At 29.3% G+C, this 19,204-nt stretch overlaps 1 protein-coding gene across 1 annotated transcript in view; it reads right to left on the bottom strand.

The window, feature by feature from the left end:
* hwt (SH2 domain-containing adapter heavyweight) overlaps positions 1 to 15,933 on the bottom strand; it is a 351,568-nt gene extending 335,635 nt beyond the window's left edge. The window contains exons 1-2 of the mRNA XM_043042633.3: positions 15,318 to 15,933; positions 11,999 to 12,102 (exon numbers count right to left, since the gene is read on the bottom strand). Of these exons, the coding sequence (XP_042898567.2) occupies positions 11,999 to 12,102; positions 15,318 to 15,402 (189 nt within the window). The 5' untranslated portion in view covers positions 15,403 to 15,933. The remainder of the gene's footprint in view (positions 1 to 11,998; positions 12,103 to 15,317) is intronic.
* Between the last annotated feature and the right edge of the window lie 3,271 nt (positions 15,934 to 19,204).

Raw genomic sequence — 19,204 nt, 5'->3', positions numbered from 1 at the left:
AATAAATAACTAGCAAAAAATTAACAGTAATGCTTGAACTAACATCTTACAACCTAATATAAGTTATTTGTCATCTAATCTGCAACAACAGAAGTCACATTGATGTTACTTAAAGTTGAATTACGCATAAAACTGAGACATAGCAAAATGTATTATTTTTCATAGTAAATAAAGAGTTTTGAGTTGATAGTATTTAATATTATTATTTTCCCAATAATCACGAAGTCAAAGTTATTTGACGCTATGGCCTCATAAAACAATTTTTTTAGAAAAAATGGCACGCTGGTGTATAAAGGTTCGCCATCCCTGCCCTAGTGTATTGCTAAAACATTCCTTCATTTAAGGAAAAAATAGAACAAATATATATTAATAGCATAAGTCATTGATATAAATAAATAAAAATATCTATAACATTTATATAATATTATAAAATCGCTTCTATAAATATTTTTACTGTGTTAAAAAGAAATAAATAGACATTTCAAATGTGTTCCTTTTTTTTGCAATAAGCAAGGTATTTCAAAAATAAAACTAAAGAGGTTGGATGAAAAGGCGTCTTCACGTAGCCACGATTCGCATCGTCAAACATCCGTCTTCCAAATGATTTCTTCCACGAAATTTATTTTTAAGGGGGATCCCAAATGACTTCCTTTTTCCACTCCTTTATTTATTTAGTTTCTTCTCTAAGGATTGAAACAAATCGGTATATGGATCTTCAATTTCACTTTCGCAAACAGAAAACGTCACTTTCAAAAATCTGCTCACTCAAAAATGGTACATAAGATTATTTTTGATTTGATTTTTTTTAAAAAAATATTTTAAATTGATGGTTTAATACTGCGGTTCCATAATGGTGTTCTGTGGAACCCTAAAAGGATCACAATGGTTTCACAAATTAGTACTTTTATAACCAGTGATGAGTTTTGAAAGCTCTGATTATATTTAGATACAACCTATTAATTCATATTTGATTTAATGTTTTGGTTGCCTTTATGAAATTATTTCAAGTGAAATGCCAAATAAGATAGAAATGACACTTCGCAAAAAAAAAATTTTTTCAAATAACAATATATTTAAGAATTATGAAAAAATGAGCCTTTATAATAGCATTGCATTAGTATTTCCTATCGCGCTTTTCAAATGAAAATAAAAAATTTAAATTCTTTAACAAAGGAATAAATCTCCATAAAAACCATTTTCAACGTCTAACACAGTTTTTTTAAGTTTCATATCGAAGTAAATCATGATTTGGTTGATTGTATTTATTGCTAGGTTATTTATGTACATCAAAAACAAATTCCTAACTAGAGTAGAAGGTAGGAAGGTACTTTATTTACGTCGCACTAGAGCTGGCTATTGACGACGGTTTGGGAAACATCCCTGGGGATGATCCGAAGACATGCCATCGCAATTTTGACCCTCTGCAGAGTGAGTGGCATCCCTGCTTTGGTAGCCCAGCGACCTACACGCGAAGTCGAGCACTTTACGGTAGAACAGTTTAACGAGGATCAATACCGCGCACACTCGGTCCCAACACAGGCTGATCAAAGTGGTCACCCACCCGCTTACTGACCGCAGCTAGTGTTGCTTGACATCTGTGAACTAGACTAGAAATAGCACAGGGGCTGCAAATTTAACTATCGCACATAAAACTAAATTTAAGATTACTAATGATAAAACGATGAAAAATCTTCATTCCTCTAATAAAATATTTTAATAAAAAGTATCGTGATATATGGTTAAATTTAAATATTTTGTGAATATATTGCGAAATTAAATATCCTTTATTGAATATACAGTCAACCCTTAAACCATAGTTAGATTTCTCATTTTCCCGTAAGTCTCGAATTATTTAAACAGTCTCATCTCAAATGTAATAACGTTTACAATTACATTGAAAAACTTTATTTACGAAGTCGGGCTCTTGCCGAAAGAAAGTTGATTATTTAAGGTTCCGTAGCCGAAAAGAATTGTGAATCGGTGGATTAATATTATCATTGCTGATTTTTTTTTTTTTTTTCATAATTTTACTTTAGGCATATACGTAAGAGCTTTTCCAAAAAAAGTGTTCCTTGAGACACGTAAAATTATAGAGGATGACCCCTCATAAACTCTTCAGATATTTCATATAATTTTATCACTTATGAAACAATACTTTAAAATTTATTTTTTCTGTTTCTTTACCTTCACAAAGAGTTTGTCTGTGTAAAAATATATAATTTGATTTACCCTTGTCTGTCAAATTTTTTTTATTACAATGAAAAATTATAAAGAAGATAAGAAATTTCATTTAAGTAGCCTTTTGCACAATTTTATGGCATAATTTCTAATTATATGAGCATGGAGGATTTTGTTTCGCGACCAAAAAAGTGATGAAATACACTAGTGCTTTATTTTCATAGCATACAATTATATTAACTGTCGGTTTCAGCAACAGCACAGAGAGTTCCATAAAAAGGGTGCTCCTTAATTTAGACCCTAACCACTTTCACGAAATGTAAAGATACGAAGGATCGTTTACTCAAAACTTACGTTACTGGATGGTACATAAAACTATGAAGTCTCCCAAATAAAAAACTATAAGTTAGTTGTTAAATAGTATTTGTTAGACATGTATTTTATTTCAACAATTAAACCAGTCTATCCATATACGAACGTGAGGTAGCGTATATACATCGTGGCACTCACAATTTTACCCAGGTATAAAAAGTTCCACTTTAAAAATCTAAAAATCAATGTCGCAATAAACCAAAAGATATTACTTATTAAAGTTAAAAGTCATAACTTTATATGAAAAAAAAAGTATTGATCATGAGAATTCACCTAACCAAGCCTGTGCAACATGCACAGTGGGGACAAAATAATGAGTTCATAAAGCAGTGCCTCGTAATTAACACTAAGAACTGAAAACACCTAACGGAGTTTCGATTTCAAATTATTATTCACTTTGCGAATTAGAGAATATGAACGATTCTGACGCCTCATTCAAGTTCAACAAGTTGTTGAAGTAATAGTTCATGTCTCCATATCGAATTGTCTTCATGCATGGTCTGCAACCTTCAAGCATGAACAGAAATGATTTCACTTTCTTCAAAGGATGACCGGCCTTTTCCCTTTTTTTTATTGTTATTACCTAAATTGTTACAGGCTGAAAAGCACATGCAATCTATCTTTATATCTCTTTTTTTTCGTTACAGAAAACGATATCAAAGAAAAGAAACTTTTTCGAAAGAGAAAACTCAATTATTAAAAACTATAACCAGTCAATTATAATCATAACTCAAAAATCAATTTGTAGAAGAATATTTTAGCCCTAAATAGTACACAAAATAAAAAAGAAGAAGGAAAAAAAGTCTCTATCAACATTTGATCTCATTATCGGATTATTACGTACTGGGCAATTCCACGAAATTGTCAACTTCTAAGTGAAATTTTTTTTTAATGAATTGCATATTTTAATTTTAAAAATATGTTCAAAAATAGCCAAAGTCTACATATTACTGTTTAATTTTTGATAATTTTAAGTTTTTTGAATCTGGCAGCATTCTAAAGTAATCACATGGCTGACAAGTGAATTCTTCACATTTGTGCTCAAATTGTTTTCTTGAAAAATACTTATAAAATAAAAGAAATGTATCTTTCTTTTGCAATATTTTGATAAAAATATGCATATAGTACAAAATTTAAACATTTAAGGTATCCGACTACCTTAAAAACGAGGATTTTCACAAAAAATCTCTTTCTTATTTTATTGCTTTATAATAATGCCCAATTTCTCTAGTTTTCAAAACTGTTTTGTTTTTGAATGCACGTCAAGTAGAACTTTAGTTATAGCTATTTTAGTAACAGATGACAGCTGTCTAACTTATCGGAAATTACGAAAATGAAACCGGTAGTAGGTAATAGTTTCGGTTCCATTTCTATTTGTGTGTTTAATTTTATTAGATATTTAATTTTTAAAAGCTCTTAAACTCTCGGCTAATAATCTGAATTATATTTTAATTAGATTTTACGTTTCGTGGTTACTGTTTGTGAAAAGTTAGCATATTTTGCTGATAGTTTGTTTACATTTGAAGCGTACTTTCTATATCTTGATTTTGATTTGTTTTGACGAAATTTATTGATTTCTTCCAAAAAAATTTGTTATTTATTTTGATAAATTTATTGAGATGGGTAAAGGACGTACTTCTCGATCTAAGAAACGTAAATATTACGGTAATCAACATGCCAACAAAAGCGATGATTTGAGTAAAATTGATTATACCATTTATTCAAAATTGTGTAAAGCAGATGAATCTATTACTTTAAGCTCTTCAAAATTTATCGATTTCTATGGATGTCAATAAAGAACTGACGCCTTTGGATAAAAACAATCTGTATGGCAATTGAATAATTGATATTGAGATCCTGATTATGATATTAGCTTCATTATGTTGTCCGGTTTGCTATGATAACAAATTACATTTAGAAGAAAATTCTAGATTTGGGCTATTATAAATATTATAAAAAATATTTTTTACTTCTAATTATTTATAAAAACTATATTTAGACATATATATTAAAGTGTGAAAATACAGTAAGATGGTTGTTTAATAAAAAATTGTTCCTGTGTTAAATGCGTTATAAGTAGTAGACTTTTGATGCTATTCACTAAATACTTTAAAATATCGCTAAATAATACGTTAAAATATCGCTACGTTAAATAAAACTAAGAAAATGTGTGAAGGAATGTGCCCCCTATAAAATATAATAACTTCCTACTGACAAACATTCATAGTTTTTAGAAAAACTGTAATTATAAACTTTAATTGTGTTTTTCTCAAAATGAAAATTTTGCTGTTTTTTGTCTACGGAAAACAAGATAACTCAACTAATTATTATAAATTTGTCTTCAAACTTTCAGAGATTGTTTCTTGTATTGGTGGTTATATAACAGACCTCCAGAATTCAGATAACTGTATTATTTTTTGTTTTATGAGATATTTTGCAGTAGATAATGTGAAGAAAATGTGAAAAAAAATGGAAAAATATGCTTAACACTCCATAATTTTTTTTAATTTCATGATATCATTTAAGTTGAGGTTCATAACACTTCAGAGGGTTATACAAAACGGCTCAAAAAGTTTGATAGCTGTATGTACAATAGTTTTTTGTTTAGAGTGTTTTCCGTTAATGAGTTATTTTCATTAAAATTATCTAAAAAATACTCTTTAAACAAAAAATTTCCTGTATATTTAAATTTTCTCTATTAAATATGTTTATTTAAATTAATATACAACATAAATTACAATAATGTTGTGGAAAATATATATTTTTTAAAAATTTAGTCCCGAAGGTAGTCGGATACCTTAAAACATAGCCTTTAAGTCATTTTAAGTTTAATATATTAAATAAAAGTAACTTTTTTTTGTGTCATTCCGTCACATGTTTTAGTATATTTTTTTAAATAGCAACTGCGTTTTTGAATGAAAATGTGTATATTTTGGAATATAAAGCAGATGTGGCATAAGAATCAATGAGAAATTGTAAAATTCTATGCATTTGATTATTAACTTCCAATAATTAGCGTGACGGAATGACACATTTTCGGCGATAGAATGACAAAACGAGTCCTTGAGAAGCTTAGTCAAAAACTAGGGAATTATTTTTTTTTTTCAATTAACCTAATGGCTAAAACAGCTGTTGAAAGACAGATAAAATGTTGAAAAGGACCAAGATCCCCATGATATGATGAAGAAAAAAAACAGAAAAAGAAAGGCATATAAGAAAGCTTCCGCGACAAAAGTTGGACTTAAAAAACTCAGAAGTGCAAACGCTGTTGTGCAGAGATTGTGTAAACAAAGAAAAAATCAAATGCTACCAATCTCTTCACATACAAATAATTTAAATTCCCTATACAAATTCCTGCAGAGTCTTGGTAAAGCCATAAAAAAAACTCACTTCCAAAATCACCAATAGAGGTAAAAAAATTAATTCAGTCTTTATGTGAGAAGTATTTAACATCGAACTCAAAAGAAACTAAGTGAGAAAAGTAATGTTGATGAGCTGTTTAATTTGGTTAAAAAAATTTTACTGTCAAGATGATGTTAGTTACAATCCCCCAAGTATGAAGGATTCAGTCATAATACAAACTCTGACAGAGTAACAAAGAGTGCAGATGCAATATATACTTATGGCCTTAAAAGAGGCTTTTCATAAAGAAGCATATATTGATGTAAAGTGTGTCTTATCTCATTTTTGTTCTTATTCTTATTTTTGTTAAGTGTATTTCATTAATACCTCACAGCACATGCACCTATAAATACCATGTAATTGTGATGTTGTTCTAAAAGGCCAAACAAGATGTTGGCTGCTGTAAAACGGCACATAATATGTAAAAGAATTTTATGATTTCATAAAGTCGAAGCAACAAATCGTTGAAGTTTTGTTTTTGTCCAGCTATTCTATTTAAGATAGGGCAAAAGAGAATGACTTCAGCTAGATCATTGCCAGGAACAAGAGACCTGCACTAGATGCTCATGTAGTTGAGAAGCGAATCGTCAAAATTGGAATGCTTTCTAATTTTACCAAAACCAAGTGTATGATTTGAAAAGCCACTGTTTTGAAGAGAAAATGGAAAATATGATTGAGGAGTATGCGGTCGGCTCTTTAATCATTGTCCCATACTGCGAAAAAAAAGAAGGCACATTTATATGCAGCGCAAATTACTTTGATAAACAAAGACGATTTAGATGTTAAAGTATTTAAAGAACATGGGACAAAAATTGATTTATGCATAAATTTCCTGAGAACGAAGATAAGATGTGACATTGGCAAGTTAGATATAAAACCTCTTCTAAAACAACCTAATTTTCAAATTGTTGAAATTTTAACTGATTCTTACGTAAATATTAATTCTGTTTATCTGTTACATTCTGTTTATCATTTACATATTAATAAAACATTTTTTAAATGAAGACTTTCTTCCACTAAACTTTTTGTCATTCCGTCACGGTCATTCCGTCACAGCAAATAGATGTTAATAACTGCTAGCCAACCTGAGGTTAATTTTCCAAATTCACAATTTACATTGCTTACACATTATACTAAAAGTAAAAAATAGTTCAGGAAAATAATAGTTGCAAAATTCACAGAAACTACCAGTTCTAAGCGGCATGCCGAAAGCTTGGTTGCCAAAATGTCATTCCGTCACACAAGTAAAAAGTTCATAAAATTAAAAATAAAAAATTCTTTTTTTTTAGTTTATGAATCACATTATACCAAAATTAATGATATGCATGAGAAAAAATCATGTTTATTTGAAATTAGATGCATAGAAACTTCAATTAATTGTCATCATGCAAGTCAAAATGTCATTCCGTCACATATGGAATTGCCCTACTAGGACTGAATAAAGTTCGAGGGCCTAACCTGAAATATGCTAATTAAAGCAAACGATAATTTAAGTTACACAATCAGCCACAGAAACGTACTTTGTCCAAATAAATATGCATGTTGTTTGTTGAACTTTGATTTCTGAACATCAAAATATGGGAGTTCACCGAAATCTGGATAATACGATATCAATAGTTGAAGCAGGAGAGCAATCAAAAATTTTATTCCCTCAATATTAATTTCGCTTCTTTCGTATTTCGCCGTGTAAAATGTACATATCATTATTGAGTATTCATAATTAATAATATTTGATATGAAAAATTACGCAATTTGAAATTCTAAATTCAATCTGTGAAATTCTAAATCCAGCCTATATTTCAAATAACATAGATTATATGTTTAGTAATTGATTTACAAATTAAGCATTAATTATTTTGATTGTGCTATTTTAACAGCTCTTTAATTATAAAATTAGCCCCATTATGCTCCTTCCTTTACAATGAAAGGAATTGCAAAAATTCTGAGGAAATGCGTTACATTTATTTTTTATTTCCAATTGTTGCTTTTAAATTTTCACTTACTAAAAAGAGATATATTAAATAGCTTGGAAGCTATTGTTTAAACTTGATTGTAATTATAAACTGCTCAAAAACATTATTTTAATATTTGACAATTTATTTTGAAGTAGTTTCTTCTACTTGGGTTGGAAGAAACCTATTTCCTCCACACCAGTTTTTTTTTTCCTTGATTTTTTTTTTCACTGTTTTTTCTACTCTGGATGAAACTTGCCATCCCTGGTCTGAACAATGTAACAGGATTTGATATCAATCAAGAAATTCAATTTTCAAGAAATATCGATAGTTTTCAAGGAACCAGTAATTCTTATCTTTCATTATGTACACTCTTATCTGGTAGAAAGCAAAAATTTAATCCTTATCTTAAAATAAAACAACACTGCCAAAAGTGACAGCAAGTATTTCATACTTAGGCTACTATGTTAATATTCTGAAGAACTCTTTTATAAATAAAAATGTTTTTATTATACCAAGTCGGGCTAAGCCTTCTTGACGCATAGAACTGTGTGAACACATTTAAACCTTTTTGTTGTCACACTGCTATAGTTTAACAATAATATTCGTCATTTATTCAGAATAAATTCGTTATTTCATTCAGAATAAAATCGGATTAAACTCAATTTTAACAAAAAAGAATCACGGAAAAAAAACAAAAACAAAAAAAGTGAGATTTCTTAACAGAGATAAAGAAAAAACTAACAATTCAAATTTCCATTTACAGCGATTAAAGTTTCCGAACACTCATTACACAATTTAACCATTACGTCCAGGAAATCTAGTGAGCGGATTTCGTGGGACAAAGCTAGCTTTTTTTTTAATTTATTTATTCATTTTTTGTGTGAAGAAAGTGTAACGAATTCCGTCATAGTGAAGAAATTTGGCGACAAGGACAACCGAAAAACACCGGAAAATAAGACTTGAAAACTAGCCTACTTTACGCAGCGTTGCACATTTTTTTTTTTTTTTTTTTCTGTTAGGCTGTTACAAAGAGAAACTAGCAGAAAGAGTTAGTAACAAAAAAAGAAGCATTCAGAGCGAAGTTCTGAACGATTACTTTTTATTAAACTTGAGAACCAGATACATGCATTATTACGAACTGTTGTAAATCAGGCTAAATTTAGAATAATTTGACTCCTTGTCAAGAAATTATATACATTCTTGAAAGTAAACTTCATAAAAACAGACATGTTTATGTGTCATATTCAATTAAACCACGTTTTCAGTTTTCGATGCACATCATTCGCCCAAGCTAGATAAAGAATACTTTACAAAATAAAGTATACAATAAATACCTGTTTTTCGTAAGGGTTTTTTTATTTTTTTATTCTATTTACCAACAGTACGCTATCATGCCAAAATAAATTCTTCAGTTATCCATAGCTTTTTCAAACCATTTCCACGTAGTTTTTTTCAGATTTGAATTGTTTAATACGATAATGTCGTTTTACGACATCCGAATTTTAAAATTGTGTAATCCCTTTTTTACAGGCTTTATTCGCGAATTTTTCATCCGTTAATCCACGTTATTTTCCCACTGTTTTCTTAACAGTTATTTTTCGTTTTTACGGTACATTTTACATTTTTTTTTCTTTAAAAGGACGATATTTTTAATGCTGTAACACACTAATTTCATGTTTAATCTCAATTCGCGACAAAAGCGTCATAATTCAACATCATTTTTCAATCGTTTTATCGACAGTTATTACAGTTGGTTAACTTTTTTTCGATCATTTCCAAATTCTTCCGTAGGTTTCAACCTGGTTTTGAAAATCTCGATACAATATTAATACAATATTATACAATACGCAAAACTTTCGAATTGCGAGAATTTCGCACATTTTAAAACCGATTTGTAGAATGTGCAAGTTTATCACACTAATAATTTTTAGTTAAAAAAATTTTGAATCTGGAATATTGTATGTCTCTAAAGAACTACACAATTTTATGTGAAATACAATGTTCTTTTTTGAGAGATGCAGTGTCCAATTCAATTTCTTGCATTCTCTCCCTTTTAAGGTTTTGAATGAATGCAGGACTATAATCCATAATTAGAAGGGTTGAGGTTGTACGATAAAAAGATAAAATCATGTGCAAACGTAATTTAGATGACGTAAATAATTCAGTTTTTTATTATTATTATTATCATTGTTATACGAGTCTTAATAAAAAATCTCTTGTTAAAACTTTAAGGGTCTAAAAGTGGAAATTTTAAAAATGGTACGAAGCTTTCAGAACTATGTCCTATACCAAGATAATTTTTTTTTCATTCATATTGTAATGTAATAGTTATTTTAGTAAAAACTGCATAAATCATCGAACAAAAATTTAATTCCTAAAACAAAATTTAATTTATTTTGTCTCAGGTATTATTTGAATAGTGTTATTTGAACTTTCATACAAGTGTAAATATTTATTAGGAACCATTTAGTAATCATTCGATTGTAATATATATGATTATGTTGCTTTTTCTGCAGCACAAAATTTATTACAATACTTTATCGATCTAGATAAAGAATGCATCTTTTTGAATAAATTTTCATCTCGCTAATGTTCCATAGATTTGAGATCTCAAAATTTTTATGGCCAGTGTAAGGAAAAAGGAAATGAAGTAACCATCATATTCTTCCAACAAATCCGTTACCTGAAGGTATCAATCACCACTAGGGATAAATCATCAGCAGTACAGGATGTACTAAATGGCATTTAGATATATGATGCCTTATTCAGACTAACATTGACATGAAATAAAGATCCCAAAGCATGCGAGTACCAACCTGATCAGCTAGCAAACATCGTGCTGCCATACTTCAATTACATTAAACTGTCAAATGAAATGGTCATAATAAAGTGTTAGTTCAGAGCAATACACTTAAAGGATTTAAAATTGAATTTTTATTAATATAAAGGAAAAAGGGTTGAAATTTTGTGTCCATTGTTTCTAAGACAATGTAGAATTTAAAATTGTGCATCTTGCAGCATTATTTTATATTATCTGCACAAGCAGGTCTAAATAAATGTGAAACTTTTCAACAAGCCTAAGGTATGTAGATAAAATTGTGACAAATTGTACCCCCTTCTTTCATATATTTAGAGAAATAAAATAAATTAAATGAGAAAACAAATTAGTATCGACTAAATAATAAATAGAAATTTTTTCCACACTTTCAAATAGATATTATGTATTTTGTAAAAGAGAAAGAAAAATAATGATTTGTTTAAAAATATTTGAATATTTTTTTCAAAAAAAAATTAAGAGCAAAAGTAAAAAAGAAATAGTGCATAAACTAAAAATGATAGCAAATTCTTATTGTTTTTGTAAGACTCGGCTGAGCAGCACTTTTGACCTAGTCTTTAATTTATTTGCAAGTATGGGCTGTGATAGTCTAAATCTACTAAGGAAAGCTTTAACATATTTGAAGAAATGCTTGCAAATTGAACTGAGATTTTTTTTTTTTCTGCAAACTACAATAAACATAGGTTTCTACACCAATATCATTTAAAAACAGAATTCTTACAAGCCAACTAAGTGCAAAAATAAAAATTAAGTAAAGGAATTGCTTTTGCAAGACATGTGAAACAAACGGATGTCTCAATAACATTTGTCATTGCATTATAAAGTAGGAAAGACACTATTGAATCAGCTTGTATTTTAGTATGAATATTGGTTATAATAAAATATGGTCATGAATTATCAGCTATCCCTTTTAATGAATCTAAATTAGTTCAATTAATTATTTAATATAAAGAGTAAAAGATTAAACTGCATCCCATTCAATCCCATCTGAGAGGGAAGGATCCAGAAAATATTAACGTAAGGGGCCCCCATTGTTGCCAATCTTCACTGATTGCATCTTTCAGAAATTTTATAAGCTGATTTCTTTTTTAAAAAAATAAAAAATACTGGACAAGACAGTAGTTTCTAAATCATATAATATTTTCACTTGAGAACATCACTAGCTGTCAGTAATCATAATAAAATTGCATTTTACATAATCATATTCAATAATCATTTTCATTCCTATAATATAAATCTACGAAGTTGTGAGTACCTCAGGCTTCTTTTTCTCTTGAAAAACAACCTCTTTTTTCTGATCAGCTCCAAATTTAGGAATATTTTCATAATCATGATCTAGAAATTCTTCTTTGGGGCATTCTGTAAAATATAAAAAGTCACTTTTAGAATGTTAATATTTAATGACTACTTGCCAACTTTGTGTGGAAAAAATAAAAACATTTAATTAGGCATTGTAAAGTTCTCAATACATACTTTTTCTTAATTTTAACACAATTAATATCAATTCTAAATTAAGTTTCGGTTACAAATTCATGTTTTCCATTATCAATTATTTTTATTTCTCCTTCTAAAAACAAACTTTCCCAAATAAATACGATTTTCAAATTATTTAATTTTTTATCTACATTCAAAAGATTTGGTATAAGACAACACATTTCTGAAAATGCTTAACTTGCTTAATTAAATTGAATGTTCTCAATTTTCATTACAAAATTAAACTTAATGATCATTCAAACAGACTTTAAAAATAACAAGCAATATATATTTCATGGTTTTTTATTTAAGTCAAAATAATAAAAAAATTATGCTTAAAGATATTAAAAAAAATGTACAATACAATTTGCTAAAATCTGAGAGTGAAATTTCAATTTTTCACTAACTTGTGCAAGTCTGAAGTCAAACTTTAGCTGCATGAATTTGTAAGTGTACCAACCATTTTTGCATTAAAAAATATTTTTAGGAAGCTAACAAAAATATTCAATCCATAAATTATTAAAAAGTGATAATTTTTAAATAATTATTTTCTTTGAAAAACTAATCCAAATAAACTAAAATCTTTTTTTAAAAAAAAGACTTACATTAATGCAACTTTCTTTTTAGCTTACTTTTATATTTTATATTAGCTATTTTTTGAGATTTATAATAAAACAGCACATAGAGTATACAAAAAGTTTAATAATGAATTCTGAAGAAAATGAAACAAGACACTTAAATTTTGATCTTTCGTCACTTGCAATATAACATGTTCTTCATAAATATATGAATTTCTTGATTCTGAACTTTTTTTTGTTAGCAGAAAATATTAGGTCAATGTCACTTTTACTACATGTTTTTACAGTGTTGAAAATTTTGATTATGGTTGTCATTTGAACAAATTTCTTTATCAGAATATGATGGGTATATTAACTTTTATCCTTAAAACAACTAATTAAACAGCGAAAAAAATTAATCACGACTATTACTATTACAACTAAACTTTTACCAGAAGGCACTAAGTATAATTTGCTGTTACAAAAAATGCTACATCACTATTTATGTATCAAGAATCTATTGGATTTAGAAATAAATGCTCTTTTATAGAAACCAGAATTACTTCACATATAAATGAGAAACAATTATAGTTCCATTGAGTTTTTAATTTAGAGGTTTTAATGATAATGTAATATATATAAATATATAACTGATTTAGTTTGAACTTTAAAAACCTTTAGAATGAAACAAACTAATTTTAAGTCAGTATCGAAATTCAAAACACATCCAATAAAATATTTTCAAAAAAATATGCACAAACAGATAAATAATGCAATTTAATTTTAATAAACATGTAAAATGCATAAATTTAGCCTACAATTTCTGGCTATCCAATTTTATTACTATCTGCGCTATTTCTACAATAAAGTTATAAGCTTGACTAAGTTTACCATAGCTTAGTAAAAATCATTTTGATGTAACGTATCCTAATGTCCAAAATTTAACAAATTTAAAATCGGAGCAGTGAACCACAGAAAACTGAAAAGCTGTTAATAAAGAATACAAAGATTGAATAAAAATGAAACCACATATTTGTATATTTTTAAGACTCATTTAAATCAAAAAACAATACAGCAAATTCTTTGAAAAAATTTTAAAAAAATGAATTGAGATTGTGCAAGTAGATTTTGCAGAAAACTTAATTAAAATAAAAAAAATCCAGGCTACTCATTGGAACCATCAACTGGTCATAATTTTTACGGGTTATGTTTGGTATACAATTAAAAAAAGAAACTAGATTTGTATTTGTAAAGGATAAAATGAAAAATGCCAGTTTTCGCCTTTATTGATGCAAATTTCTTTCTTTAATCCCAGACTTATCCTTTTCTTTAATCATTTTTATATAATTTTTTAAGTGAAGATATGTTATTTAAGTTCCTTAAAAAAGATAAATGTAAGATTAACTGTGATCAAATTTTACAAAAATTTTTAAGGATCCAGAAATTTTATCAAATGGTCCTATGGTACTTGACTTCTCGGAACATTTAAATTTCAAAATGCTGAATTAGCTAAAAATATATTTCTAAATAAAATTTTGTCAAGTTGCAAAATTTTTTAAATATCCATTACTATTTACAAGTGGCTAATTTTCTATAGTTATTAAGATCATTTTCCAGAAAAAGTCAAATTATAACAAGCATACACTCCTTTAAGTATTCTAGTTTTTTCTTTTATAGTTTAGGCTGAATTTTTAAAAGAAATATGATAATGTGATGGCTAAAAAAAATAATACAAAATTTAGTAACACTACAATTTTAAAAAATATAACAATCTGAAAATTCCTTAGTTTGGCATTTTTTTATAATGTATAAAAATATACATAAATTAATGAAAAAAATTCAATTGTTTTGCTCGCAAACTACAGTAAATTGATCTATACAAACTGTTCTTCAAGCAACTATCAAAATTCACCTAAATTATTCAAAATCTACTTAAATTATCCGTGAAAATTTAAGTAAATATTTATTCAATAGTAAATAAGAAATTCAATTGCAGATTATTATATATGATAATAAACTCAATTCCACCATGCTACTGACAGAATATTTTTATACTCAATTTTAGCACACTACTGTCAGAGTGTTATTGTACTCAATACCAGTATTTTACTGATAGAGTAGTACTATACTCAATAGAAATTTTATTATTCAATAATAAACTTTCCAGCATGCTAAAGGAAGATTATTATTAATTTGATTATTAGTAGTATTATTATACTTAATAGAGAGATTATTATACTTAATAGAGAGATTATTATACTCAATAGAGAAATTATTATACACAATAATATACTCAATTCCAGCCTATTATTGACTAAATACTTCTTTACGGATTTATATCACTGCTAAAGAATAAAAACAATTTAACAAAATAAAATCACATTAATTTCAAAAGTTACACAATTTATAAAATTTACGAGCAAATAATATTCCCTATTCATCAAAAAGATTAATATGAAACCTTACCAAAACCAAATAATCACATTTTAATTTTGGAATTAAAAAAAAAAGCATAGTTAAAAAATTTAAAAGTCAGTAACTTACGCTCTCCTTGATAATCTGGTCTCGGAGGAGCAGGAGGATTTTTCTTTTGACCGAATACGAAGTGTTTCAAAATTTTAGCCATCATTTAACTAACCTAACAAGTCGAGATCAGTTAACTTGATTCACCTGTCAACATAAGGTGAGAGTCGTCTGATGAGTCATCGGGGGATTTTTGCTGTAAAAATCGAAATACTGATCACGATCAGTCAATCAGAACACTTCTTGAAAGAAGAAACTCAAGTTTAATTTCTGTATTAATTACTCGATTCAATTCAACGAATAAAATGCACACGTGTTTTCCAGTAAAAATGATTTATTATTCAAAGATCCCACTATTATAAGCCCATCAAGTTAACAAATTGAGAAAAACATAGTATAACCAAGCAGCTGTTGCAGGTGCAACCAAAACACTGAAATTAACCTGTGATTCAACAGTAGTTTGGTAGTAGTAAATTTCACCACTAGATGACAGTACCTTAAAAATTTAAAAATCACGTATGCGTTAAAAGGGAAAGATTTACGAAAATTACGACGAATGAATTACGTAAATTAGAAATCGTTACGGTTTTGACCAGCAAGATATGGGAGGATGCCGCAATCTGGAAAATATTTGGAATCAATACTTTTAGCAGGAGAGCTGTCAAAAATTTGATTCGTTTAATAATTTTCCTTCCTTCGTAATTCGTCATTGGAATAGAGTTGGTCATTGGCGATCGAAATGGGCTGCAGGTGGCGTAGAGCAGAACTCTCTACCTATGGCAACACTTCGCATGCTTTCCCCATTAGAGTATGGAGAGTCATAGAGGAAGGAAATACGTTAGTTTCTCTCCTGATTTTCATATGGATTAAAATCTTTTAAGTTGGAAAACTATATGAAACTGAAAGCTACATTAAACATAGTTCTAAAGAAAAGCATCGTCCCACAGTGGGCTGATCGTTAAGACACGGTTCCCAGCAGATCACCGAAGTCAAGCATAACTGGCTGTGGTCAGTGTGCGGGTGGGTGACCACTTGGATTAACCTGCATAGGGACCAAGGGTGTGCGGTATGGGTCCTCGTTAAACTGTTCTACCGTAAAGTGCTCGACTTCGCGTGCAGGTCGTCGGGCTACCGAAGCGGGGGTGCCACCCCTCTGCAGAGGATCAAAATTGTGATGGCATGTCCTCGGATCATCCTCAGGAATGTTTCCCAGACCGTCGCCAATAGCCCATTGTGCAGCTCTAGTGCGACGTAAATGAACTATAAAAACAACAAGGAAAAGCATCATGGAAATTTTTAAAAATATTTTTATTAAATAAAAAGGAAAAATATTAAGAAACGGGAAAATATCGTAGTACAATCCTATACAACTGAAAAGAGGAGGAGGGCCAAAGGAGAAAGGAGAGAAGGGGAGGGAGGAGGGCCAAAGGCATGAAACCGGTCTCTCCCCAGATGGCGTATTCGATCGTTGCGATCGAAATGGGCTACAGGCCATAATCATCTAGAAGAGGTTATGTACAGGTGGCGTGGAGCAGAACTCGCTACTTATGACAATACTTCACATGCTTTAGCGTGTAGAGAGTCATAGGCGAAGGAAATACGTTAGTTTCTGTCTTGATTTTAAATAGAGTAAAAACTTTTTAGTTGGGAAACTAAAAAGAACCGAAAACTGCATTAAACATAGATCTGAAAGAAAACACTTTGGAAATTTTAAAAAATATTTTTGAAAGGGGGAGGGTCAAGACATGGAACAGGTCTAGACACAAAGTCACAAAACCATAACTAGAGAACTTTTTATGCAAACTGAAAAACTTTTGCACACAATTATAAAATTCGTTTACCCAAGATAATTCCCCTCAAAAATTTAATGTCAGTAAATATTTATAATTTTTATTACTTTACTTAATAAAAGCCGAAAAAGTTTTGACTTGTAAGTGCAATAGTTTCTAAGAAATCAAATTTTAAATATACGGCTTTTTTAAAATTCGATTTTTCAGGAACTATTCAACAGACTTCGCTCAAATTTTGTATTTTGCAGTGTAAAATTAAATTTAAAATTTGTGTATCTAACCATTCAAATTTTTCAAAAAAAATCCCCCCCATCCTTAACATAAGTGTAAAATTATCGCGTCCGAAGTAAGTTTCTCCCGAAATATCATCTTGATATCTTATTAATAAAATTTATATAATTTTATAATCTTTACTTTTAATCGACACTTAAGGTAGGACTGGGAGTGTAGGGCTCAGAGTTGTTGTAGTTCATTTACGTCGCACTAGAGCTGCACAATGGGCTATTGGCGACTGTCTGGGAAACATCCCTGAGGATGATCCGAAGACATGCCATCACAATTTTGATCCTCTGCAGAGGGGATGGCACCCCCGCTTCGGTAGCCCGACGACCTGCACGCGAAGTCGAGCACTTTACGGTAGCACAGTTTAACGAGGACCAATACCGCACACCCTCGGTCCCTACGCAGACTGATCCAAGTGGGTTACCCACCCGCACACTGACCGCAGTCAGTGATGCTTGACTTCGGTGATCTGCTTTGAACCGTGTCTTAATGATCAGTCCACTGCGGGACTGTAGAGCTCAGAGGGGCACTATAGTCAGGGCCCCTTAAAAAATGAAATTTCTTTAATTTTTCGAAAATGTTTATCAATCGCTTAAAAATTTTATTTACATAATTTGGAAAAAATTGTAAACATTTTTTCATAATTTTATGTTTAATTTTTATAAGCACTTCATTTTTTATTGGCTTATTTTATTTTTAAAAAACTATTATTTTAACAAATTATAAAACTATTTATAACAATTTAATTAAACAAATTATAAAATTAGGTTTGTTAGACCTCAATATAATTATTATCTTTAAAATGTATAACAGGTAAGTAGTTTATTATGTTTCTAAAAGTGTATTTAATTTTTTCTTAACCCTAGACTGTCGAAACACTTTTAAACGCCGCTTAAAAATTTTTAACCCCAAAAACTAGAAAGTTAAAATCCTGTCGTGTTTCGTTTTCACTCAAAATCTAAATGCCCTGAAATAAAAATGGTTTTTAAGATATAAGAAGAAACACGCAATTTACTACTGGTGGTCATTTCATCACCTTTAAGGTGCATTTTAACCATTAAGAACTGGAGGGAAAAAACATTAAAATTTCAAATCAATAAAAATTTTTGAAAGGCATATTATTCTGGGCACCAACCAATCCGATTGCTTAACAGAATTACTTCAGTTTTTAAAAATTGAAGTTGAAAGTGAAGAGAGATTGAATTTAAGAAGGAGCTTTCATGAATATACTGCTAAATGTTGTTGCAAGTCTAAAGTAACTAAACTTAGAAAAATTTTAATAGCGTGTATCGGAGGGTAGTTATAGATTCTGCTCTAGAACAAATCGTAGTTCATAGGATTGTGCTCTCGTTTTAGATTCATTATTTGAAGAACATAGTGCTGTTTTAAAAAGGAAAAGGGCCTGCTTTAAATTTTCAAGAACAGGTCCTTGCATCGCATATCTGTCTGTCGAGTGCTTGTGAAATACGTGGAATGTAAAAAAGCACATTTCTCAATTATGTGTCCTAATTCTTTTAATGATGATAATATGAAGGCTGACCAAAAGGAAATTGAAATTGTAACCACGTCCTGTAAGTGTTCCGTTTCATGTTATAAGGATTGATTGCACGTGTTATTATTGATGACCAAAGAATTCCTGTTAGAATATTACGTGATTCTAACTCTGAAAGAAAAATTAAGAATTCGTGTGCAAGGGCTTATAAGTTGGTTTCACATCATAAAATTATCTTAGCACAAGTTATGTTTGGTGGGAAAAAGAGCATCATATGTAGAGCGTAATTTGTATAAAGTTATTGTCAGAGTAAGAATCTGAATCTGCCTTGACTCAAATTCATT

Source organism: Parasteatoda tepidariorum, chromosome 7 (assembly GCF_982258835.1).
Source record: "Parasteatoda tepidariorum strain Cologne lab strain chromosome 7, Ptep-v5.0, whole genome shotgun sequence".
Classification (NCBI taxonomy): Eukaryota; Metazoa; Arthropoda; class Arachnida; order Araneae; family Theridiidae; genus Parasteatoda; species Parasteatoda tepidariorum.
This window is presented reverse-complemented; position numbering and strand designations above follow the sequence as displayed.